The 25439-nt window shown below is 46.8% G+C and overlaps 1 protein-coding gene across 47 annotated transcripts in view; it reads left to right on the top strand.

The window, feature by feature from the left end:
* Positions 1–25117, top strand: part of AFDN (afadin, adherens junction formation factor) — a 138523-nt gene extending 113406 nt beyond the window's left edge. For 10 of the 47 annotated variants that reach the window (XM_072766178.1, XM_072766039.1, XM_072765989.1 and 7 more), the window contains 11 exons: positions 14–87; positions 535–653; positions 2063–2257; positions 2905–2996; positions 3330–3515; positions 6338–7336; positions 9317–9352; positions 15849–15983; positions 18825–19344; positions 22294–22378; positions 23169–25117. In XM_072766178.1, the coding sequence (XP_072622279.1) occupies positions 14–87; positions 535–653; positions 2063–2257; positions 2905–2996; positions 3330–3515; positions 6338–7336; positions 9317–9352; positions 15849–15983; positions 18825–19344; positions 22294–22378; positions 23169–23322 (2595 nt within the window). In that variant the 3' untranslated portion in view covers positions 23323–25117. Of the gene's footprint in view, positions 1–13; positions 88–534; positions 654–2062; positions 2258–2904; positions 2997–3329; positions 3516–6337; positions 7337–9316; positions 9353–15848; positions 18336–18824; positions 19345–22293; positions 22379–23168 lie in introns of those variants that run through there. The other 37 variants (XM_072766153.1, XM_072766117.1, XM_072766143.1 and 34 more) reach the window with 14 other exon arrangements.
* The last annotated feature ends 322 nt before the right edge of the window (positions 25118–25439 follow it).

The following is a 25439-nucleotide window of genomic DNA, read 5'->3' as shown; positions in this document are numbered from 1 at the left end:
TGGGTATGCACAGGATGGACGCCTGGCTGCGGGTGACCAGCTCCTCAGTGTGGACGGACGAAGTCTGGTAGGACTCTCTCAAGAAAGGTATCATTTATGTATTTGTTGTTTAAAGCTCGATGTTAACATGTTTAGGGATACTGCACATTTTGAATTGGAAGACAAAGAATAAAGCTAGGAAGCTATGCCCTTACTGTTCACCTTTTTAAATATAAAACGGTGTATGTGACACCTCATTTGTTACCAGATTATAAATATGTATTTTGGTCTGGAGCAGTTTCTTGGAAGCTTAAAAAACCCCTACTCTTAGCATGTCCTGGAAATTTCTGAGTATCATCTTACCGTTCTTAATGTGATAACAGGAGGTGTGTGTTTAGTTAATCTTTAAAGGAAGGGAATGAGCAGTAGGTAATGTGTCCGAAGGTCAGACTGTTCCTCAGAATTGCCGATGGTTGCTCTGGTTACAGGCCAGCATTGTGAGAGCAAGCACTACATTTCACTTTCCTTACCTTTGTGATGCTCGCTTCTTCCTAGGGCGGCAGAGCTCATGACAAGAACAAGTTCTGTGGTGACACTAGAAGTAGCAAAGCAAGGAGCAATTTATCACGGCCTCGCCACGCTGCTCAATCAGCCATCCCCAATGATGCAAAGAAGTAAGAGCTTATTGTGGAAAATCGCATGCTGCCACCTCTTCTTACTATCGCCAATAATAGCTGGCTTGTGCTGATCACTTACCGCATGCCATGCAGTTTACGGTCATGACCTTCTCCATAGTCACAAAAACTCTGTGGATTAGGTGTTACTGCTTTCATTATCCCAGCTGGGGACACAGGCGCTTCAGCACGATGCGCAGGATGTAGCCAATAAAAGCATTGAGGGTGGGCCGCTGACCTTCTGGCCACATAGTCATTCACTGAGTCCTTGCTCCCAGGGGCCCCGTGGGCCTGGCCGGCCACCAGAGAGGGTTTCCATCCTCCTGGCACTGGGCACTTAGTCGTAGTGGTGGGTGATGCATGTTATAAAGTCTTCAAAGAACAAGTAGAATTCTCTACTGAAACGAGGTCCATGTGTGTGTGTATGAATACATATTCCAGTATTCCAGGACACGTTTATCCTGATGTATGGACTTCACTTTAAATTAAAAGCTCAATTATTTAGATAAGGTAACCTGTTAGTGGGAACCATGATTTTGTACCTACATCAAAAATCTCATAATAAAACCAATATGAATGTAGGGCTTTCTAAGAGGATTAGTTCAGAAATCATAGGGAAGAAACATTAGGACTCATAGTACCTTTTAAATCAATATATATTTGCCTTTACTTGGCTAACTTTATGCATAGCCGCCAGATCTGGTCTTGATGGAACTGTCTTCTCCATTGAGGTCAGTGTCCTGGTAGCTTTAAAGTCCAGGACCTGAGGTCCACCTGATGGTAACACAACAGCTTCTGAGAACCTGGGCCTACCGTTACTGGAATAAACAAAAAGCATGTCTTAACACAACCCTGTGTGGTAGCCCAGGCCTTGAATCCGCATTTCTTACTTTTTTCATGACATCATCCCGTATTGGTGGTCTAATGTCATAGCTCATGACATTAGCTCGGTTTCCAAGAAGCAAACATGACTGTGAGGTAGAACAGAGAACACAGCAAGGCTGCCATACAGGGAGACAGGAAGCCAAAGTAGAGAGTGGACAGTCACCTAGCTGGTGGCAGTGCCAGGTGCTGAAAGAATTAGTGTTTTAGAAAGTGAGAGAAGTATATTTGTTTTACTTTTAAAAAGTTGCTTTAAAAGTAGTCGTAGGACTTAACAGGTAAACTTTATGAGAAAATAAGCTTGGAAAGAACACCTTTATCCATCAAGGCCAGTTAGATGTTGCTTTTAAGATTCTCTAGAAAGATTTTACTCTTAGATTAAAAATTACTTTATTTCTTTGGCTAAAAATAAGGTCTTACGAAATTTTTAAATATTTGTAGATTCATCTTTCTTTAAAGACCAAATAAGAGTGTTTAAAATAAAATCTTGAACAAATGAAGAGAGCCTGAATGCACTTTGATTGCAGTTTCAGACCGTCGTGGCTCAGGTAAACCCCGACCAAAGAGTGAAGGTTTCGAGCTCTATAATAATTCAGCTCAAAACGGGTCACCTGAGAGCCCTCAGCTGCCTTGGGCAGAATACACTGAACCCAAGAAATTGCCTGGCGATGACAGACTGATGAAGAACCGGGCTGATCACCGCTCCAGCCCCAACGTGGCAAGTAAGCGGGATCGCTTTGGCCCTTCCTTTCCTGGCCTTGCACTCTTGTCCCAGGACAGCACGGTCACAGCGTGAAGGGGACGCCCTGTGCTCTCTTAGTTATCAGAACAGTAGGATTACCTGCATATACTGGCTACCTGAGATGTGCTTTTCATGAGACATGTCAAAAGTAATGTTCTTCCAGTAGGAAATAAAAACTAAGCTGGAAAACCTTTGATTCAGTTGATGCCCTAGCCGAGCGCATTGATACTGACTCTAGTGGGAGTTGGCAGACTGCCTTGGGAGCTCAAATGGTTTTTATACTTTTAAAGTGTTGTTAACAAGAAGAAGAATCAGTAGAAGGATGTGCAACACATACAAGGTTTGCAGAGCCTGAAATATTTACTATCTGTCCCATTGCCAGAAATGTTTGCCAGTCCCTGGTCTGTAGATGAAACCTTGCAGCTCTGGTTTCCGATTATTCAAGAGCAGGGAGTGGGTCTGATGAGCCTTCATCTCTCACATGCCCTACTTCTGTGTCTGCGCTGACTCCTCACTGGCAGTTTGAAGATGCATGACACATGGTCACTACCCTTACAGAGCTCTTGTCATGTTGCATCGAGTGTTTGTCTAATACTAAACTGTCTTTTCCCTGACTCTTTCCAACAGATCAGCCTCCTAGCCCTGGAGGGAAAAGCGCGTACGCCCCTGGGACAACAGCTAAGATAACGTCTGTCTCCACTGGGAACCTCTGCACTGAGGTCAGAAAAAAACATCCTCACTATGGCGAGCACTCAGTCTTCCCGTGGAAGACCTGAATTATCTCCTAAAACTTGCACTCTGCACATCAGCAGTGTTTAGAATTCCTGAGTGCTGCTTTATTTTTAACATAATAAGGAAATTGCCTTTAAATTAATAAGCCAGGGCAAAATAAAATGTTTTTCTTTATTCTCAGTATAGGATCAAACACTTTAATTTTTAACACAGTTTTAAATATATGTATCTGCTATATTTTAAAACAGATCATTGGAAATTAATCTATGTACACAAATTGTGCCAAAAGCTCACTTTTCTGTCTTCTTCTCATTTTACAGGAACAGACCCCTCCACCTAGACCTGAGGCTTACCCCATCCCCACTCAGACATACACCAGAGAGTATTTCACCTTCCCAGCTTCCAAATCCCAGGACCGGATGGCTCCTCCTCAGAACCAGTGGCCAAATTACGAGGAGAAGCCACACATGCACATGGACAGTAATCATTCCAGTATTGCAATTCAGGTTAGAGAGGAGGATCCCACGAACATTTGCAGCCCTCAAAGATAAACCATTCTGACAGGGTGAAATCTGAATGATTTCAGATATATGGTTATTACCCTGTAGGCAGCACCGTAGCCATTACCTTGTCTTCTTTGCTGGTCTCCTGGTTTGCTGAGGAAGAGGGGAGAGGCAGGAATACAAATGTGAAGAGCAATGCTTTGTTCCCTTGATGTTGGATTAGTGTTAGTAATAGGACATCCTCATTAGAGTTTGTGAGGCAGGATCCCCAATTCAAGGAGTGAGAAATGAGGGATGTTGTGTTTTTCTGTTTGTACCAGCTGTCCAAGTGCTGGGACACAGACCTAACCATGGTCCCTGCCTGTGAAACTAATGATGTGGTTGAGAAATGAGACAATAAAGTCAGTTCAGTGTAAGTCATGCTGGAGATCTGGGTCCGGTCAAATGACACAACTGCCCTTCCATCTACATGGGACTTGGACCTGGACCCCCCGCGTTACATGACAGCTCTCTAAACAGAAGAGCTTTTCAGACTGAGGGAGAGGGCTCGGAGATGTGCAGGAACCTGGCTCCAGGGGGCTGTGGCAGGCCTTTGCAGCCTGGAACCACATTCCAATGCTTGAAGTGATAAGCTGAGGGTTTGGGTTTCATCCAAGAGAAGGGAGTGTCAGTCTAGGTAGGTAGGTGAGCTGCAGAACTAATCTGATAATTCAGATGTGTTGTTCTGTTTAGAAAGATAACTTTGTAAAAGTTATTGTAAAAGGCTGGGAGAAGAAACGTATGCTAGGAAAGAGGTGCAGTCTAGGCTGTGTCACAAATATGAGTCCTGGATAACGAATTCTGGATGTGGTGCTTTAACTAGGGTGGTCGGAGGAGCCTGGGGATTGCCGTGGGGCTGAGCTGAGCCATGAAGGCCAGGGGAACAGAGGAAGGGTCATAGTTGTGGGGAGGCAGCATGAATCATGGTTCTCAGAGGGCAAGAAGTATCTTGCCTTGTCCACAGTTCCATCCTGTCTGATTACCCCCACAAGCCCAGTTTCTCTGGGAGCGTTGGATGCCCTCCTCCACCCACCTGCCAGCTCTGTCAGTGAGCTGGAGTTAACTGGGAAAAGAGACCTTCCTCCAGACTTCATTTCACAATGAAGTGCTTGTGTGCCCTGCCTCCTCTGGCATATGCTGTTACCCTTAGGAGGATCTCCTTCCCCTATGTCAAGATATAATGTACACGTTTTCTCCTGTTGCATGGGAATAACATTATCAAGCTCCACATTCACAGTGTGTGTCTGCTGTTTTCTCTGCCTGACCTCGGAGGTAGAGGATACTTCTAGAAGTCAGGAAACAGGTCCAGGGGTTGATGTGGATCTCGAAATGACTAAGAATTAGGATAGGACCTGCCAGGGGATCCATGGAGAGATGGGTGGTGGGTGCACAGGACCTAAATGAGTCTTCAAGGAAAGCAGAGGAGTGACTCGGGAGTCCCTGGGAACTGCAGCAGAGCGAGAGCAGATGGGCAGTCTGAGGCCTGAACTCTGAAATTCTGTTCTATGAACAGCAGGTGTATTGACACAGTTGACTCTTGAACCCCGTGAGTTGAAGGATTCATGTCCACTCTTAATGCACGTGTTCTTCAGTACAAGTGCTGCAAATGTATTTTCTCATTCTGATGTGCTTCTTAATGACGTCTTTTCTGTAGCTTATTGTAAAAACACAGTAGATTAGTAAGACATACAAAATATGTGCTCACAACCGTTTGTGTCATCCATAAGGCTTCCAGCCAACAGTAGGCTGTTAGCAGGTAGGTGTTGAGGGGAGTCAGAAGTTGTATGTAGATTTTTGGCCACCCAGTCTTCAGTGCCCCCCGTCCCCCACCTTATTTGAGTGTCTCTAGATGGCCCAGTGATGTGGAAGCCATTTCTGTGTGCAGAGTGAAGCCATAGCAAAACGTGGACAAAATTGTTCCATTTTCCTATCACACTGTTTTTTCAAGTGATATTTCATTTTTTTGTTGTTGGCTGATTTTTTTAAGGAAAGGAAACAGCTTATTTTCCAGATTTGCATGTTCACTTTCTACACATTAACAGGACAAGGGGAAAAAAAAGTTGACATCCTGGTGAATCATTTCTATCAAATTAAACTACTTTTATTCATGCTGTTGTGCAGACTTCAGACTAGCCCTTTGGAAGAGAGGGTTCATTTCTGTCTCTTCCACACGTACACAGAAGTTCATGTCCAGCAGATTTATAGCACTGTGTTTTGTTCTAAGATCGGAACAGAGACACCCAGGTGCATAGCTTGTCCTGGCGCATGCCCAGTTCTGTCAGAGTGTCCCCAAAGCCGGTCATCAGCTGGTGGAACTTTGGCTCCAGTGGCTATGATTTGATCATTACTTTTACTCAGAATTTTACTATGGAGAAGTAAATTTGTTGCTATTCATGTAATTAGACCAAACACATTCATCCTTTGAAAGTCAGCTGTGTGAGGAACCACAGTGCAGATGCATGCAAGGGGCATCGTCAAAGAGTGGGGAAGACCCCACTTGTCCAGAAAGTACCCGGATGTCTGTGTGTTGTATGTTTTTGCCAGTGTTGCAGACAGAAGTACAGCTCTTGCACAGATAAAGAAATTCACTGCACCTGCCCCCCATCCCCAACATGTTGCCTCCACATCGTACACCCCACAGGGCTGGACAGTCTCAGCCTCTGTTTGACACTCACCTAATAATTTCCCTAAAATGTGTTCTCCATGAGGATAAGATATTTATGAATTTTTAGTAGTTTTTTTCTAAGCAGCTGAAATAGAACAGTTTTCCTTTTTGCTTTTTCCAGCGTGTTACCCGTTCCCAGGAAGAGCTTCGGGAGGATAAGGCTTACCAACTAGAGCGGCATCGGATCGAGGCAGTCCTGGATCGCAAGTCTGATAGCGATATGTGGATCCATCAGAGCTCCTCAGTGGGCTCGAGCACTTCCAGCCAAGAGCACCTGGACCACCCCTCCAAGGCCGGCACCCCCGCTTCCACTCTGACCAAGAGCGGCCCTGGGCGCTGGAAGACGCCAGCTGCTGTGCAGCCCCTGCCTGTGGCTGGCTCCCAGCCGGTCCAAACTGACCTGCCCCCACCACCCCCGCCGCCCCCCACGCACTACACCGGAGACTTCGACGGGATCCCAACAGACCTGCCTCTCCCACCACCTCCTGCCAGCCAGACAGGACCTGCCTCTGCTCAGGTGGCGGCTGCAGAGCGGAAGAAGAGGGAGGAGCACCAGCGCTGGTATGAGAAGGAGAAGGCCCGTCTAGAGGAGGAGCGGGACAGGAAGCGCCGCGAGCAGGAGCGGAAGCTGGGCCAGATGCGCTCCCAGTCACTGAACCCGGCCCCGTTTTCTCCTGTAACTGTCCCGCATGTGAAGCCAGAGAAACCTTCTACACTCCAGAGGCCCCAAGAGACGGTCATTCGGGAGCTGCAGCCCCAGCAGCAGCCCCGCACGATTGAACGCAGAGACTTACAGTACATTACGGTCAGCAAAGAGGAGCTGTCCTCGGGAGATAGTCTGTCCCCAGACCCGTGGAAGCGGGATGCCCGGGAGAAGCTAGAGAAGCAGCAGCAGATGCACATCGTGGATATGCTGAGCAGGGAGATCCAGGAGCTCCAGAACAAGCCCGAGCGCAGCGCAGAGGAAAACGATCGCCTACGGAAACTCATGCTGGAGTGGCAGTTCCAGAAGAGGCTCCAGGAGTCCAAGCAGAAGGACGAGGATGACGAGGAGGAGGAGGACGATGACGTGGATACCATGCTCATCATGCAGCGCCTCGAGGCCGAGCGAAGAGCAAGGGTAAAGGGGAGAAGTGCTGTGGGCATGCGTCTCTGTGCGTGTTGCTCGTGGGGGGTTGGCAAGGGCCCTGGCCTGTAGTGGGGTACTGTAGCCACTGCTGCGTGCGGGCATCCTGCAGCGTGAACCCTCTAACCCCTCTAACCCTCTAACTGGGTTAAAGGCAGACTTTGCAAAGTCTTAGACCATCCACATGGAGCTCTGCTGTTTTAATTTAACAGAGTTGTTCCTGCCCTTCTCATTAACGCTTTAGTTGAGCAAACAAGCTAATCACCACTAACCTGTTAGTGACCAGTAATAATCCTCATCAGGGGTTGGCAAAAATATTTTCTTAAATGGCTGGAAAGTAAGTACCTTAGGCTTTGTGAGCCGCACAGACTGTCTTAATGGCACAGCTCTGCTGTCGAACTCTGAGAGCCGCCTTGACAGACTGAGCAGCCAGGTGCTGTGCACTTCCCAGACAGTTGCGACATGTATGCTGACCCCTGGTCTCGATTATCAGCACTGGGTGGTGGGTGATGAAGACTATTGAGAACTTCAAAGTTAATGGTCATTACCAGGAAGACACTCTGCCAAGTGCTCATACAGTTGATGAAGCAGATATAATTAACCACTCTATTTCAGTAGTAGTAGATACTGAGAATTTATCCTTATTTCTCTATATGATAAAAAGAACTTGTTCTTTTTGTATCAAATAAAAGAAGTGAAATTTAAGTTACTTTAACGCAATAAATTGTTGAAGTGCCAAATTCAAAATTCTTTTTTTACCCTGTCAAGAGAATTGTTAACAGAGAGGCATTTATTGGTATTAATTTGCAGAGAGTGCTATTGACCGTATCATGTTAGTTTAGTGTTTATACAGTGCAGTGTTCTGGGAAAAGACAGCCTGGAGCATGTCTTTTGGATTTTGTTTCTAATTGCAACTGTCTGTACTAGAGATCTAAACGAATAACTGTTAGGTCAGACGTTTTAGTCTTTCCTACATCGTGATGCAGTTTAATCTTAGATAATTACTAGTACATAAAGCTAGCAGTCTGACCACTTTTCAAGTTTGCTCTATGAATTATATTCCTGAAACATGTCACACACATCTAATTATGCACATATTCTCACCGAAAGGTGTATGGAACTTGGCCCAGAATTTAGCTGGAACGCTGAAGTGTCTTAAACGCAAGCCCAAATCTTAGCTGTGACATGATTTTATTAGTATTTTCCAAGTCACCAGTAAAAAAAAAAAAACAAAACAAAACAAAAAAACGCCCTTAGAAACAACTCTATTTAGTATCAGTATTAGTTTATTTGCAAGAGGAACTGTTGGATCAGGAGTGAGTCTCGTACAATGTCAGAGTCCTTTGTGCGGTTTCCACCCCAGGCCTAAGACTCCGGTCCCCCCCCCCCCACCCCCCATGTGGAGGGTCCTCTCCCTCTGCTCTGGCAGGTGCCACTAGCCCAGGGGGCCACTCATTAACATTTATTGTGAGAACTGTATCCCATGGTAAAAAGGTAGCACCTACATAGTAGGATTTCTGCATTTATTTGTACCAAATCTTTATTAAAGGTCTGTCAGGTTTTCCATATAGTTTGAACAGTGACTGTTTTAAAGCCTCTAAGTAATTACGACATTCAGAAAGTTTCATTCAGTAATTAAATTAAAAGCTGTGTATTTATCATTAATCATATTTAAGATTAATATCTTAGGCTCCAAGTAAGAGAGCTAAGGGGAATTTTATTTTTTTTAAAGTTTCTTTCATGTATCTTAATAACGAAACTCAAGTGTTTAATGCCATATGGACATTTCCTATTTCTGAGGACCGGAAGCCGGTCCGTAGTGTGACTGTTCTCATTGGGTTGTCCTTCAGACGCAGACGAAGCATGGGAGCAGCACACACACCGGTGGTGGAAATACAGGTCTAAACTTGACTTTTTTTCACACTTCATCTTTCTTTTTTTTTTTTTTTTTTTTTCCTTCTCTGTTACCTGCAGCAGACTGCTCTGCCAGCAATCTCTGTTCTAGATTTGGTATGTTCTCATTTCTTTCCCTTTGGTACTTTTTCCTGTCTTGATTTTCTTTTTTTCTTTCAGTGGTGGTGGTTTTGTGTTTCTAGTAGACCCAGTTCCTGGGGGTGTCCGAGAGCAGAGTGTGTAGCTCGTGCCTCGTAAGAAGCATGCCTTCCTATGTTTTTAGATTTAGTGACTTTTTGGTTTTTTCCATTAATTTTAAGTGTTACTGTTTGTTTATGAATTTTGACCTTTTCCCAGTTTTAGTCCTAAAATTGATTCTGTGTACACTTACGTAGTCATAAATACATGAGCAAATGAAAGAAATTTTGCAATGATCATAACCAATTTCATCCTTATTTTGGTAGTAGATTTTGAATAATCACCTACTAGAAACTCAATTGACCTGATATTCATGTTGTTTTGCCCATTAAGATATAACTATCTAGGATACAGTGTGTGTTGGTAGAAAAAGAGAGCCTTTCGATAAGCATTTATTCTGTCTTCTTTAATAATTTCACATGGACTTCGGTTTAGTTTATCAGCCATACCAGTTTACTATCTGCCAAGAAATGCTGGAGTCCTTTTCTGCTATAAATTCAGTGTGTCTGGTGTCCGTATTGGGGAAATTTGGTTGGTCCTTCAGTGTATGCAGTGCTCAAGAGCTGTGTCTGTGTCACCGGCCAGAGAATTATGTATTGGCTGACACATTGAGTTGAGGTTCTCTTTGTTAGTCGGCTCCTACGTGAACACGGGCGGCATCACGCAGAACCGTAAACAGTCCCCAGCTCCCAAGTCTGACTTTGCTGACCTTTTCACCAAATAACACCCCTTTTTTCTTACTTTTTTATTCTCTCTTTTTCCTTTTTTAATTTAAACAGTGTTGTAGTTGCACTATTTCTCTAAAGAGAAGCTGCTCATGGAGACAGCTCCTCCCCTCCTTGATGGCTGAAGGGCATATGGTTCTAGTTTTTTCTTCTGCAGACAAAGATAAAATATGTACGTTTTCTCCACACTTCCGTGTGTTGAGGTGTACCTATGGCAGGTGGCCGGAAGATATCCATTAGTGTGGCTTCTTTGTGCTCAATGCTCATTTAGCATACGCTTGCTGGGCATCTGTTACATGCCAGGTGCTAACCTGATGCATGGGCTGTAAGATATTTCACAGCCCCAGCTCAGTGGCCCAGAATCCTCTGCAGGTCACATGACAGGTGAATAATATTCAAGGATAAAGCATTACATGAAGATACGTATTTTAAAGACACATTTTAGAGGTTCTTTTCTTTAAGAGGTAATTATTTTGAGTATTAATATTGACTGTAACCACCACATTTTTGAGCTTTCTTAGCCTGTTTCCCCAGGGAATATTAGTGTTATTCCCAGCAGTGTCATTATCCACAGCATCCTTTTGTCGGAGTTGACAGGTTTCTGGAGGGGCCTCCTCTGCTAGGTGTCATAGAGACACCGAGGTATCCTAGAGAGTTCTTTCTCTAAGATAAGAAGGGTGGTGGCACATGTAACCAGATGGGTAGGAACCACCCCCTGTGCAGTTTCCACAGTGTTTTCTTTGTAGGTAACATCCCGGGGTGTTTCTGATGATGAGTGGGATAAGCAGGGCAGGTCGTCTGCTCCAAGCAGCTGCATCTCAGCAGTCTTGGCCATCTGCCCTGCCTGGCTCTGCTCGCCCTCTGCTCTCAGAGTGGGCTGCACCCAGAGTCCTTTGTGCGGTTTGTGGTCCTTTGTGTGGGGCCAGCTCCCCGCTGCCTGTGCCCACTGCCCAGTGCCTCTGCCTCCCAACCCAGGAGCCCCCTTTGTATTGGTAGGCCTAGCCATCTCAGACTGGAGACCTGTAGGCATCTGCCCATGTAGCATCTCCAGTGGGAGTCAGACAAGACTCTGCAAACCCCAGCAAGTTCTGCCTGAAATTCCTTCTCTCCCCCAACCCCTCCCCAGGATGCTGCTCATCTGCTCTGCCTTCAGCCTTCCCCATTCCAGCAGACTCTAAACTGCCCCATCTACAAACCCTCATTAGCATAACCCCCTTTTCTCTGCATCAAGAAATTCTACTGTCTTTACCTTCTCAGAATCTGACCCCCCTCCCCCGACACCCATGCTGGCATGAGCCCCTGCCATTTCCTCCTGCAAAGGACTTCCTGCTGTATCCCCCTTCTCCTTTTGTTCCCAAAAAGGCTGTTCTCAGCCCAGCAGTTCCAGGGACCCTAGTTAAAAACCATCAGAACCCTGCCAAAGCTCCCGTCACTTAGAGAAGCATCCTGAGTCTTCCTGTGCCCAGGAGGGGCTGTTGACCAGCCATGCCTGCCTACGCCCTTCACATCTATGATTCAGGGTGGGTGGTATCCACTGTCACAGCAGCGTCACCTGGCTAATGTCCAAAGGGCATGCAGCTCATACCTCTGCTGCCTAGGTTGTAGATCCTCATACATGCATAACTGTCCTGTTTCTTTATGACAATCCTGTGATGTGGGTAGGACCAAGGGACAAGGCCAGTACTGAAGAGGTTGACCTACTGTCCTCTAGAGTGAGAGGATTCTAACCAGGATATTTCTGGCTAGCATTTTCTGAGTTGATATTTCTTTCATATTCTGCTACACAAAAATGTCTCCTGCTCATGAAACTCTTGCTAGGAACCATCTTTCAACTAGAAAGTGACGTGACTGGACAGTTGCTCAGTTGTCTGGTCTCGGGCTTTGTCCTGTCATTGTTTTAATGGCTCGTGCACTGACTCAGTGACCTGCCAGCTCAAGGGGAGCATCCCTCCACCATGGGGTAGCACTAGTGAAGTGACGCTCTCCTGTTGCCCTCGTAGGAAGGCCCATGCTCTCCATCTGCCCTTCCCATGGGACAGTAGGAATCAGGCCTCCCCCAGCAACCCCAGGCGTAGAAGGCTTGAAGCAAAAGCACTAGCAGGGCTTCGAACATGTAGTAGGAAACCCCGTTGAGAATTGTACTTTCTGAGAGAAGTCCTGAAGGAGATGTGGACTGCCCTCGGCCTCTTCAGGCTGAAGGCTTGGCGTGGGAGGGAGCTGTGGCCCCCGCAGAGCCAGGGGAAGCTGTAGGAGCCACATGGCCCAACTTAGGGGTGACTCTCCTGTCTCTGCCATTCAGCTCTAGATCTCTCGGATCCTGGTGAAGTTGTCCTCACATTGAGAAGGCTGAGCATGGGCTGTGCCAAGGGCAGGGAGCCCATATACCAAGTGGCCTGCACCATGGAGATGGCTTTCCTAATGAAGAAAACCCCTTCCTCACCTAGAGTGAATGCCCTCTGGGATGTGGGGCTGGAGGAGTTGCTCTGGGGCTGAGTCAGGTGCCAGAGGTGCTTGCATTAAAAATTTTAACGTGTTTTTAATAGTAGATGGGAACGTAGAAAAGGCTTGCCCAAGTTCTTTTTTTTTTTTTAAAGATTTATTTATTTATTTATTTATTTATTTATTTATTTATTTATTTATTTATGAGAGAGAGAGAGAGAAAGGCAGAGACAAAGGAGGAGGGAGAAGCAGGGTCCATGCCGGGAGCCAGATGCAGGACTCGATCCCGGGACTCCAGGATCATTCCCTGGGCCAAAGGCAGGGGCTAAACCGCTGCACCACCCAGGGATCCCCCTTGCCCAAGTTCTTAATGGCAATCTGTTCAATAGACTTTAAGTTGTGTTTTCAGTGAAAATGTCAAAAAGCGAAGGATAGCTGGACTCCATTTTATATTCAGATATTTCAACGTGATTGTCTCCCTTAATGGGGCTTTTACTGTCAATTTGGGGTACAGGTTAGTGTTTTTCGTGGTATCAAGTCATAAACAAATAAATTTCAACATTTTTTTTTAACCTGAAAATGCCTTTTGTAGAAATGGGGACCACCAGGGTAGCAAACCTGGTTCAGGCTTAGAGCGCTGGCTTTTGGAATCCCAGCTTCGTTCTCGGTTCAGAATAGCTCAAGTCTGGACACTGTCTTGTGTTCTTTCTGTAAGAATTCTCATTCTGTCTATGCAGATCTGTTCCCCTGAACATAACCTCCTACCAGACAGCTTTGATTCATGTCACTCTGCATTCTTTTCCTGTAAAACAGTGAGCTCATCTCCTGTTCATTTAACCCCAGTGTTAACATAACATAGTTTGTCATCGGATCTCGGCCACGAAATTTGTAACTTAGGTTGAACGGTCCTGTAACTGGTACTGGACAATAGCTCAGTGTACCGTTTTGAGCTGTTATTTGGAGTAAATGAAGAGATTCGATTGTCTTTTCTGTCCTTAATGGGCTTGGGGGGACGAGGGTAAAGCAGCAGCACATGTACGACGAACAAAACAGTCTGTGTTTTGAAAATGAGAGTGCAAGAAGCAGCTTACCAGCAGTGGAGACAGCCCTGCCTCATGGGCCGGGGCAGGGAACTTACCACGGGAGAACTTTCCTTGCTTACCCCTGTCCAGATTTAGAAGAGTGAAGGTTTTTAAGAGAAAGAGTCTGTTTACAGATTCATAAGATAGCATTCTGTACCTGTAATGAGAATTGTAACTTTTCTCACTCTTAAAATTCTACTCCTCTTTAATTTAAAGGAGTGAGTGGGCCATTTCACTGTGTACCGGTTTTCTTGCTCAGACTTGTCTTTAATTAGGTCTAGAAAGTATATAACATGATGAGTTAGTGCTTTATTGGGCACCAGAAAACTATTCATTAATGCAGTTTTATATTCTTCCATATATTACTCTTCTGTAAAACATTTAATATTATCAATCACTGTTTTATTTTGTTATTTTTACTTGGATCCTCTTCCTCCTCATTTGGACTGATAACTGTAACCTGCTTGATCAGTCTTGCGGCTGCTGGATCTCAGCCCTCCTGTGGGCGGCTCTCCCTGGGGCGGGACGCTGGTGATAGCCCTTCCGTCCTTCTGGGGTTCTCAGGCCGCAGCACCTGCTCCTGCTAGCAGAGCCCCTGACAGCACTTATCCTCACCTCCCTCCAGGGCTTACTCCTAGATTGTACTAAAAGAGAAAGTTAAGTAAATTTGTCTTCTCGAGGAGGCAGGTTTTAATTTTCTCCCGAAGGTGTTTTAATATTGTTTGCTGACATGAAAAAGTCTAGTGACACAAGTTAATTTTTACTTTTCCACCAGATGCAGTGTTTGTCCACTCCACAGAATCTGGAAAGAGTGAAGCTGCTAGGTTTTTGTTAAATAAATAAACATAAATGCATTTCAAGTCCAGTTTCTATTTTTTGCTATGGAAAATTTATACAACAACTAGTAATTCTGAAAACACTGAAACACACCCTGAGAAGTTTTACATATGGAATTCCTGTAGTGGTTTTAGGTGTTATTAAGTTACATTTTAATTTTTTACATTTTAAATCCACTCTTCTTGATGTGGGATGGCACGGGGCTCGGGGCTGCAAGTGCTGCTGCAGGCCGGCTCTGTCACAGAGGATGGAAACAGAGAAGCAAGCTCTGGTCTGCTGTACTGTTCATCCAGACCTCCCTTTTAGAAAAGGTTCTTGGAAGCTGTAGTACTTAGATCTGACCAGAAGGATAAAGAGGCTAGAACCAGGACAGGCCACATCTTAGATTTTTGAAGGTATCTTGAAGCATTTGCATGGCATGAAGGGAAGTTATTAAATTTGTTTTGTGTTGTTTCAAAAAGGTAGAACCCGAATGATGAAAAATAGAAAGCAAGCCATTAGATGATGAATATTAGACCCACAGAAGAACTTTCTGACTAGCTGTTACCCGAAAGTAGAAGGCCCTGCCTCGGGGAGGTAGGCAGTGGGTTACCAGACACCAGAGTTACTCAGAGCAGATAATTACTTGGCAGAAATGTAGCAGGAGGAAGGTAGAGTAAGGTTCCTTCCAAATTTCAGGTGCAGATTCTCTGACTCAGAGTTTGGTTATCCCCGGGCTGAGGAGAAATTCTCAAAGTCTAGGATGGGGTCCAGAGAGAGCTGATGGCCATGGTGCCCAGCAGAGGCAAGCCGCCATAAGTGGGCTCTCCAACAGGTCCTACGTCCCCCTGGAGTCATGTGCTGGCGTATGAGCCCCCCCCCCCCCCCCCCCCCCCCCCCCGGGGACACCAACATCCGCATGCCACACCTCACAGGAGCGCAGGCCAGGAAGCACAGGGAGGAGGGGGCTCAAGTGGGTTCCTTAGTTCCATCATTTGAGGGTCTGTCATTCGAGTCTGCTGTTTTACATGAGCTGGTTAAACTTCCATTTATTCTAATAGTGTAATGTGTGAATGCATGAGACAGTCCTTGTTTGAGCCACAGTTAATGGGAAAATTAATGGATCTGTGGGGACCATGCTTTTAGGTGACTTATTTTAAAATTGTAGCACTATAAAATGTGTCTGTTTTACTGTCTTTCAACAGTGATTCTAGCCTGATATCTCGTATTTAACTGTGTGTGTGTGTGTGCGTGTGTGTGTCTGTCTGCGTGTCTGTCCGTGTCCATATGTGCCTGCTACACCTTGTGCTTGGGGGGTTTGCAGAGCGGGGGTTAAAGTCACTTTGTTGTTAGTTACAGGATGAGGAGCGGAGGCGCCAGCAGCAGCTGGAAGAGATGCGCAAGCGAGAAGCAGAAGATCGCGCCAGGCAGGAGGAGGAGCGGCGCCGCCAGGAGGAGGAGAGAGCAAAGCGAGATGCTGAAGAAAAGGTTATGGTCCTCTAGGGGCAGCTAGAGTTTACCCAGTTAGCCTGAACCCAATCGATGGGCTGGGGCAGAGGGGCTAGACCTTACCTGTACCCTCAGACGTACGAGACAGAACAGGGCCTGGACCCCCACCTGTGTTATCGGACCCAACACGTGAGCCCGGCCTGGCCCACCTACCTCTCTTCCGAACTGTGTCCAGATGCTCTTACCCCCCAAGTCTTGTCTCTCTCCCGCTTCTGAACTCATAGGCCTGGTTGTCGCAACCTGCCCGCGTACTCCGGGCTCTTCCCTTTCCTGGACATGGTCCAGCCTGTTACCGTGAGGGCGATGCCTGTGCGCTAGTCGGTCAGAGGGAGTCCGAGCTGTGGGAGGCGACGGGAGCGTAGTGAGACAGTCCGTTAACACTCCGCACTTGAAACAGATCATTCACTGACATCACTCACTTCTGGTTGATGGGAAGGAGAGCAGATGGCTTATGAAAAACACCATACAAGGAGAATTCAACTAGGATGTAATTCTGATAAATATCCTGAGTTCCTACTTTGTTTCCATATGTGGATTTTTTTATGAAAGCAATTTTTAAGTTGAATTTTAAAGTGACAACTGATTTGACCTATTCTGAGAAATGGGGCCCATGTGACGCTGTGCCCTGCAGCCCCCTGCAGGGCTCGCCTGTCCTGGATGCTGGCTGGGAGAAGCCGATCTCCTCTGCCACTTCCCTTCTGTGAAGGCAGAGGCCGGGAGTGCCACGGTTGCCGATGGGGGAAAGTTTGGTTCTTATTCATCATTCCTCCTTTGCTAGTCCAGTGAACTGTATTCATAGAGCACCCTCCTCCTCCCCCCAAAAGAGAACTTGTAGGAAGCTTTTTTATAGCGATAGAATCTGAGTATATAACGAGTGAAAAGCAAGATTGACAGAAACGATGTGACTCATTTAAATGAAAGTAGATACATAATGCTAGCACACGTACCTGTATGGAAATTAGCAACTTCTGCGTCTTCTAGACCTTCACCATTCCTTAAAGCCTATCGTCAATCTTTCAAAGCTGTGTCCCAGCAGATTTACAGTGTTCTGGAGGAGTCTGAGCTTTCAGGATTAGGTCTCCCTTGACTCTTTCACTCATGTCCTGATAAGTCAGAATCAAAATCAGTTCTCCGAAATGTGAGCCGCTCGGGTTCTCTGTTGGGATGTGTGTGTTGTCTTGCTGTCCCGTGGCTGCGTGGACCCTCCGCCTGCCCGGACGGCCCGCACAGACCCGCCACATGAGCGTGAGCCTTCTGTGGACGCTCTCGGGCTACCTGGTTTTTCTAGCGTGTGTGCTCCCAACTCACGATTATGTCAAATATGCTTGTGTCTTAGGAACTGCTTCTAGAACTGAGTGCTTACTGTAAAAAAGAAGCTGAATAACCTATTTTTTATACCGAATGTCCACAATTGATGGGCTTGCTTTGTTATAGAAAATGTGCCATTCATCTGTTGGGCAGAGTAACTGTCGAGTCATGTAACTGTATCTGCTCTCAGTGTAACTAAAGGGTATTTTGGTTTCCTCTTAAAATGTGCTCCATGTCACACTAACATTCCTGATGACGTAAAGGCCACTGAGGTCATTCTGGATTTGATTCCCCACCCCAAGTAGACACTTACTTTGTGTAGAAAATGAGGTAAAAACTGTCTTTCCTTCAGAAGGTCTCAACACAGAGTGAGAAGTTAAAGGGAAAAGTTTGGTCTAGGCATTGGGGCTGGCACTGCTCCGAGAGTTTCCTCCCTTTCAAGGGGACGCGCCGACCACTGTCGTCGTGTGCGAGCCTCCAGAGGGAGCGGGGAGGAAACACAAGCCTACACGGTGAGATGAAGTGGACCCTGATGCCAGCATGGTCCCTGACTTTAGTTTTCCTTTGGTTGAATGGATTGGAAGTCCACTCCACTCCTTAGCACAACACCGCATCCAGGTTGAGGCACATGGTTCTCTGATCTTGCATCCCTTTTCTTACATTCACTTTTTTCATGTGTTCTGGAACTTTTGTCAATCTGTAACAGAACCATGCTGTTACCTTTTTTAATGTTAAAATAATTTCAACTCTGTCAACTGTAGTTTGTGCAGATGTATGTCAGAAAAAAATGTACAGTATGTGTCAAAATATATTTGAATATCGTGTTGCTGTTGCTATTAACGCCTGGCTCTCTAATTTTCTGTCTGCCAGGGAGTTTGTTAAGATTTGAATTATAAATTAACAACTGTGGAAAGCTTATTTGTTAGATTGTTGCCTTGGGAAAATGAGTGATGTTTTTTACAGTTTCTGGTTTCTGTTAACTTCCTCTGAATAACTGGAAATAAACCAGGTGACTTAATCGTCCTTCTGGTCGAGGAAGGGCTCTCTGAATTCCCGGGGTTCAGGGAAAGCAGACATGCGAGGTTGCTGCCCTTGCACGTGCCCGCTGTAGAAAGCCACGTAGAGCCTGTTTTGGGTTTGGTTTTGTCTTTAAACCGAGTGGTAACAGGTAAGTTAAAACCCACAAGAGCAGAAGGAGAGAGAGGCAGCAGAGAACGAAGGTCTGGAGGAGTAACTGACTGGGGTCGGTGGCGTAGTAAGTGGAAGCTGGAGCCTGAAGTACTGAGAGTCCGTCCGCTCCATGCTTCGGAGGTTTCATGGCCCATAACCCACCGTAGGATGAATGTCCGTGAGTCTCAAGACCGTTTCTGTCGTAGCCTGTTAACGTTGAAAGTTGCCGTCCTCTGGACTCACTGTCAGTGTGGCGACGGGAGACAGGGTAACGGTGCCCTTTCATCCCCTCAAGGCCCGTCCCGACTCTGACCTTTGCACTCTTGTCTGTTCGGCCTGCAGAGGCGTCAGGAAGAAGGCTATTACAGCCGCCTGGAAGCCGAGAGGCGCAGACAGCACGCGGAGGCCGAGCGCAGGTTGCTGGAGCCGGAGGAGCCGGGTCTGTGCAGACCTCCGCTGCCGCGGGGCTACGAGCTCCCATCCCCGTCCCCTCCGGCTGCCGCTCCTCCTCCCCCGCCTCAGCGGACCGCCTCCTCCCTCCAGGCCCAGGCCCTCTCCCCAGACTCCCTGTACACCGCCAGGCTCGTTGCGTACCACGAGGAGGAGGAGGAGGAGGAGGAGCACTGCAGTCTGGCAGGTCAGGACAAGCACTCTGGCACGAGGAAGTCCCATGGGCACCTTCTTCCCGCCGCCCTTGAGCCGCAGCGGCCCCCCCGCCCGCCGCGCCCGGCCTCCGACGGCATCTTTCTCTGCACCTCATTCCGGCCCCCCTTGGCCCGAGCCAACAGTACTGCTCACAAAGCAGGCCAGCCCCCGCCCCCTCCAAAAAAACCAGGCTTCTACCAGCCCAGCCACTCGAAAGGTAGAGGTAAAACGTGGGATCGCCAATCAAGCCCTCTTTGTCTTCCTGATTGGAATCGGGACTCTGCACCCCCTCAATCAACACTCGCGTGGGAGTTGTGATTTTATTCGATCACTAGTCTCGGCGTGCTCATCGCCCGCTCCCTCAGTCCTGTCTGTGCTCAGAGCCCCTCGGGCAGCTCCCCCAACAACCCAGCCCTGCTCTGTGCCTGGAAGGTTCCGTCCCTTAGGCCGGCCGTCCGGCGTCGATTAATGCTCTGTGCCTCCCCAGTCACGTGAAGTACTGTTGGTCTTGGCCTCCATTCTCTGCCTCTTCACGTAACTCTTAGGTTGAGTTGAACACATGTTTTTATCACCCATTTTGGTGTCTGAAGCTAAGTGAGATAGTCTTCCCAGTAGTGTCCTGGTCACACGCTAAGTTTCATCCTTTAACATGAGTAGGACTCTCCGTGTTCTGGGTTATGTGCCACATGGCAGGGGTTTACAAGACGACCCCTACTTGCCGTGGTTGTTCAGGTGGAGTAGTTGGTGCTTTGCTGAGTTGATGGGCCCGCTTTAATGCGAGCTGCCTCACGCCAGGGGCACAGAACCCAGTCATTGTGAAATCACTCCCTTTCCCTCTCTCTGGTTTCCTTCCTTCCTGTTACGTGACATTCCCTGCACGTCACAGCCCTAGCACTCCGGCCTAGACAGGCGTGCAGTCACCTTGACGATCTCTGACGGGACTGCCCGGCATGACGGTGGCCCTGCACACAGGCATATCTGTCATCACCAGTGTCCGAGATGGCACGGACATCATGGGGGGGGAATGTTTAAAATATAACCGTAAATCACCAGGATACAAATTGGCAAGTTCATCTTACTATCTTAAAATCAGAATGCCGGCAACGAATGTTCTCAGATTTAGTTTTATTTGTTCCTAGTGCAATGCACGGGACTACGTTTCTAAAAGAAGGTGAATGATCAAAAACATGTGACCTTGGTGTCAGAGCTTTGATCCACCCCGAAGGCTCAGCATGTAATATTGAGACTGAGTCACTCAGAAGCCAAAATTAAATTTTTTTATAAAATTTCTGTTGCTGAGATCTGGAAAGATGTTTCTGGGATAGTAGTAATTTTTGGAGCGAGATGCCTTCAGTCCTCTTGCATCACGTTACAAGCGGAACTTGAGGTGTTTCGTGTCATGACACAGACACGGTTTGCTAGCACGACGTTGGGCTAGGTTTTCGCTTCTGACCACCTTGGCTGCCACTCATACCACTAACCCTTATTTTATTTCACACCAAAAAGACCACATAGGAGAGCAGGTTATATCCTGCGTCTGATGGCTCGTGCCTCTTTGAAGACTTCCTTCGTAAAGTACAAAGCCGTCTGCACCAAATGCAGAACGTTTCTGACCTCGTCACCGCCATCCCACTAACATGGCCGTGCCCCTGGGCTCAGCTCGGTTCTCCGTTGTGAGCACTCTGCATGCTTCTGCAGGTGGACTTGCTTTCTTCCCCTGGGTGCCCTGAGGACTAGGATCGGCGTGGGAATGGGAATAAACTGTCCCATTCTAGCATAGCAACGTATTTAAAAAAAATGTTCTTTAATTGGAGCTCTTTGAAAATTACTTGAAATGTGCAGTAATAAGTTATATATAGTCCACTGAAAGTATTTAACCTTCTAAACAACTTTGACAATTTTGAAGAATTGGTTTTTACCAGCGGAAGAAGCAAGTATCATTCTTAAAACAAAGCTCAAAAGACGCAACATGACATTTTCTAAAACAAAATTTAGAATTATAATCGAAAAGAATTGCGCTCTGCTGATAATTGTTGTGAGGCCCGCTCTGGGTTACCCCACGTTGGAGATACGGGTCTGTTTTGTCTTTTGAGTCTTTGTGGAGGATGATTTCCCATGTGGTGATCACAGGGAACCTGTCTAAGGAATGGGAAAGATGCAGTGCCCCAAGGAGGAGCCCAGCGGGTACCGAGCTCCGTCGACGTCTGCACAGTATGCCTCTTCATAGGGAAAAGAAGCAAAATTCATTTTTGTGCAGCTTGTCTAAAAAGGATAATTTTAATGTTGAGATACTGTAGTAATCGTGTGACCCCATGCCATCAGCGTTTGCTGAGTATTTTGAGCACTTACTGCCTTGTCCTGTATCATCCTAAGCAAAAGGCTCTTCGTGAGATTTTTTTTTCTCCTTGCTCATCTCCTAATTAGCAGAGTACATCAGTATTGATGCAATGCACTATGATTTTAATAATATATCATTAGTGGTAATAGTATCTTATCTTTGGATGCATTTAAAATTTTATATCTGCATCATCTCTTTTGATCTTTAACTTAAACCCTTTGGAATGGATAAAGTGGGCAGTGCCATTCCCAGGCTGGGGGCTGGGCTGGGAGTCCCACGCTCACGCACGCCTCCTCTGCCCCGTGCAGCTCGGGGTCTTGTTTTCAGTGAGTTTGTATTTGCAGCATTTATATGAGACATAGGGTTTTTGTGACTCATTTGTTTAAAAAGTTTTGTGTTAATAATGATAGCCATTTATGTAGCAAGAAAATTCAGTAGCTATCCTGAAAAGAAACTGCAGGTGTGTGGTCACTGCTTACTGTTTGGGTGACATTTGCTCTCAGCGGTTTTGTAAGGAAGTTCTTCATGTCAGGGGTACCTCACAGTCTCCCCACTGAAGCCCGTCTTCTGTGGATTTTTCTCCTGAATTCATGGTAATTACCCATCTTAACTGATTGGAACTTTTTGGCCATGCCTGCCCACATAACAGATGGCCCGGCCGGCTCAGAGCTGGGCACCTGTACAGCCTGCTGGTTGGGTTACTCGGGCCACCCAGCGACGTGAGCTTCCCACCCACGGTCTCCTCTGCGGGCACTGCATCTTGATCATGAGTATAGTTTTGGAGATTATGCAGTCACTTTAACTTGGACTTTTCCTTTTGTGGTGAAGGACCAAACTCTTACCTGGGATCTGCCGGGACAGCTGTTGGCACCCACGATGCCTATCGGGACCCGAGAGAAAGACTGTCTAAAAGGTATTGAGAGCTGCGCTAGACAAACAGCGTCACACAGTGGGACACCAGTTCTGTAGGAGGCTGTATTGTCCTCTCTGACCTTCCTCGTTGTACACAAGTATATGAGCCTAGAGGCTTTTTTGTCTTACTCATACAGTTGTTTCAGACCAGTGATGTAGGTACCAGGCTTTTGGTCAGACCATCAGAAGCAACTGGGCATGCTGCTGTCTGCTTCCTCCAGCAAAGGTGGGAGGTTCAGGGCAGTGTGCAGACCTCCTGCTAGGCTACCTGAGGCCCACCTGATGCTGCACACCAGCCGGCCTGCCGTCTGCTGAGCACGCTCACCTAGGTCGTACTCAAACTATTCTCCAGATAGTTCTTAGAACACTGAAATTTAATCAAGAAAATGTTTAGTATCTGAACACTAACTTGTTAAGGTAGGTATACTGATGGATGTCTCTCGGGTACACGGAGGCATCCACCATGTACCCGCGGGCTCATGAAAATGACATGTTAGTAGCTGTATCTCTTTAGTAAACTAACCTATTAAGAATTCCCTGTCTTCTAAAATGAAAGTTACCGGCATTTTGAGAGTGGGATGTGGCTGGAGAAAGTTAACATTTTAGTCAGGAGAACATGCTGCCCTGTTTTCCTACATGCCTCTGAGTACAGCCCCAGTGATTGTCTTTATGGAGAGGGTTGTGGCAAATTAAGGAAATTGTACTTAATCACCCAATGTGTAAAGTTATCTAGCTGTTGACAGGTTATTTCCACGTTGACCGGTGATGTCTTGCATTTCCCTCTCCTGCAGCCACGAGGCAGATTTACCTGGGAGCTCTGGAGCCCCTGAAAACTTGACATTCAAAGAGCGCCAGCGTCTGTTCTCACAAGGTCAGGACGTGTCCAATAAAGTAAAAGCTTCTCGTAAATTAACAGAACTGGAAAACGAACTGAACACCAAGTGAGCCAAGGACGCGGTGCCCGTGCGCGCACACCCAGGGTCCCCTTGGCGCGGCTCTGGAGGGCGGGCCCGGACGCGACAGGGCTGAGTCACGGGAGCACTGCTTTGGAGCCGGCTGGGATCCCGGGATGGTCCCCTTCCAAGAATGTCTCTTGTCTCACCAAGAGATTATCATTTCTACAATGTAAAACACTGTCTAATTTCTTAATTATCTGACTCATGTGAAGATAAGTTTTTTGTTTTTTTAAAGTCTGAGTGGGCGAGGGGAGAACTGAGGGCAGGAGAGCACAGTGAGAACACGTGTTCTCACCCCCATGCGTGGTGCTCTGTCACGGACAGCACTGCGGCCGTCAGGCGGGAACCGGCTGGCGCTGCCCAGACCTTGTTTGCACTATTGAGTAGCAGTGGCAGCAGCCTCCCGGGGAGGGCGAGCTGTCCCCATCCAGGAGAGAAGACATGAGGCCGCGCCATGTGTCCCCACTGGGTGGGCCCGAGGCAGCTCAGACTCACACAGCCTGAAAGGGAGGTGTTGCCTGTCGGGACTGGCCCTCTCCTTCCTTCCACCAGGGACAGCCCTCCCGGTATAAATAGGTGATTTAAAAATAAAAATTCTCCAAGAAGAAAATTTTGAGGATTTAAGCTTAGGATATTTTATTTTTATAAATGCCAGATTATTGTTAGACTAATAAATCATTGGTGATTTTAAAGATGGCAATTAAGTTAGGAAGTTCGCTAAATCTTTCAGATATTCAAGGGAATCTATGAAAGGATATCTTTAGCTGGGCCGTGTTGATGTGAATAGAAAGAGAAGTATCTGAGAGGGATGGGAGGTTCGTAGTGACACTTGAGCACGACTGTTGCTCAGAGATTTTAAATTCGAGGAAGAAAGATTCACCTCCATGTGCTGTCTGAGAAGGAAGGTTTGGTGACACGTGGCATCTGTGACTTACAATGTCAGGGGCTTGTTTGGCAGTTCAAGCTATTTTTTTACACCGCATAGAGTTATTTAATTTTCATTTTGAGTCATTGGTGATCACTGTTGTTTCTTCAGCTGTGAACGCGTGGCTGATGCTGGGAGATGGATCTCACTTCGTTTTATACTGTGTGCTGTGAAAGTGCTAAATTACTTTGTGATTATGAGCAAATTTTCTATTTGACAAAGCCCTGCTGTGGGATCTTGATGATTCTTATGTACCAGATTGTTCTCTTACAAATATATATGTTAGAAAAATATGCACACTTTCAAATAGAAGAGGGAGAGGCTTTTTAGCCATAGAAATCACTTTAATAAGAGCTGTATGATAAATCGTTGAGCGAGTGTAAATATTTTTACGTCTATCAGGGTTCTCATTTGGAAGTGTGCTCTCACCATTCCCCTTGTTGAAGAGAGTAGAGTGGTTCTAAGTGTTTATGAAGGATGCGCGTGCTTGCTCCGGAGGTCCCAGGAAAAGCAGGCCCCTCCCAGATCACTCGAGAACACTGGCCGCCTTACGGGGACTGAACCCACACTTTCTTTCACGAAAAAGATGCAGATGATTTACTTTTGTGTTAATATATAGAAAAACGGCAAATACACGTAAGTACCTGCAAATACATGTAAATATTGATATACGGGGTGTCTGTGTGTGGTCACAAGGCCTGTAAGCAGGTGGGTGGGGCCACCCTGGGGCCGTCGGGTCAAATGTGAACACGTGCTCTTCGTAACTGCGTCACTGTGGGGCCGTCACGACTGCTGTACTTGCCCGTTTCTACTGTACTTCATTTGCAATCTATTTTTAATAAACTTTGTATGTATTTAAGTGTGTCCGCTGTTATTTTAGTTGGCCTCCCATCACCTTCCCCTGTGCGCTCACCTGTGGGACCTCTCTGCACTGCCCCACGGCCCCCCGCCCCCGAATGCTACAGCCACTCTGGCCATGTTGTCCCACGCACAGCGCCCCAGCCTCGTTCTCACCACCTGCCCGACAGGTCAGCCGACCTGCTGCCTCACACTCACATGCCACCTTCAGCACCTCTCGATTCTTGAACACACCCTGTAAATAGTAGATGGTGTGGACCGGCCTGAGGTGGCTCATGGGAGGGCGCCGCAGCAGGGCCAGGTGCTCGCTGTTCCTGGAGGGG

The sequence above is a fragment of the Vulpes vulpes genome, chromosome 1, assembly GCF_048418805.1.
Source record: "Vulpes vulpes isolate BD-2025 chromosome 1, VulVul3, whole genome shotgun sequence".
Classification (NCBI taxonomy): Eukaryota; Metazoa; Chordata; class Mammalia; order Carnivora; family Canidae; genus Vulpes; species Vulpes vulpes.
Note: the sequence above shows the minus strand (reverse complement) of the source record. Positions and strands in the feature narration are given on the sequence as shown.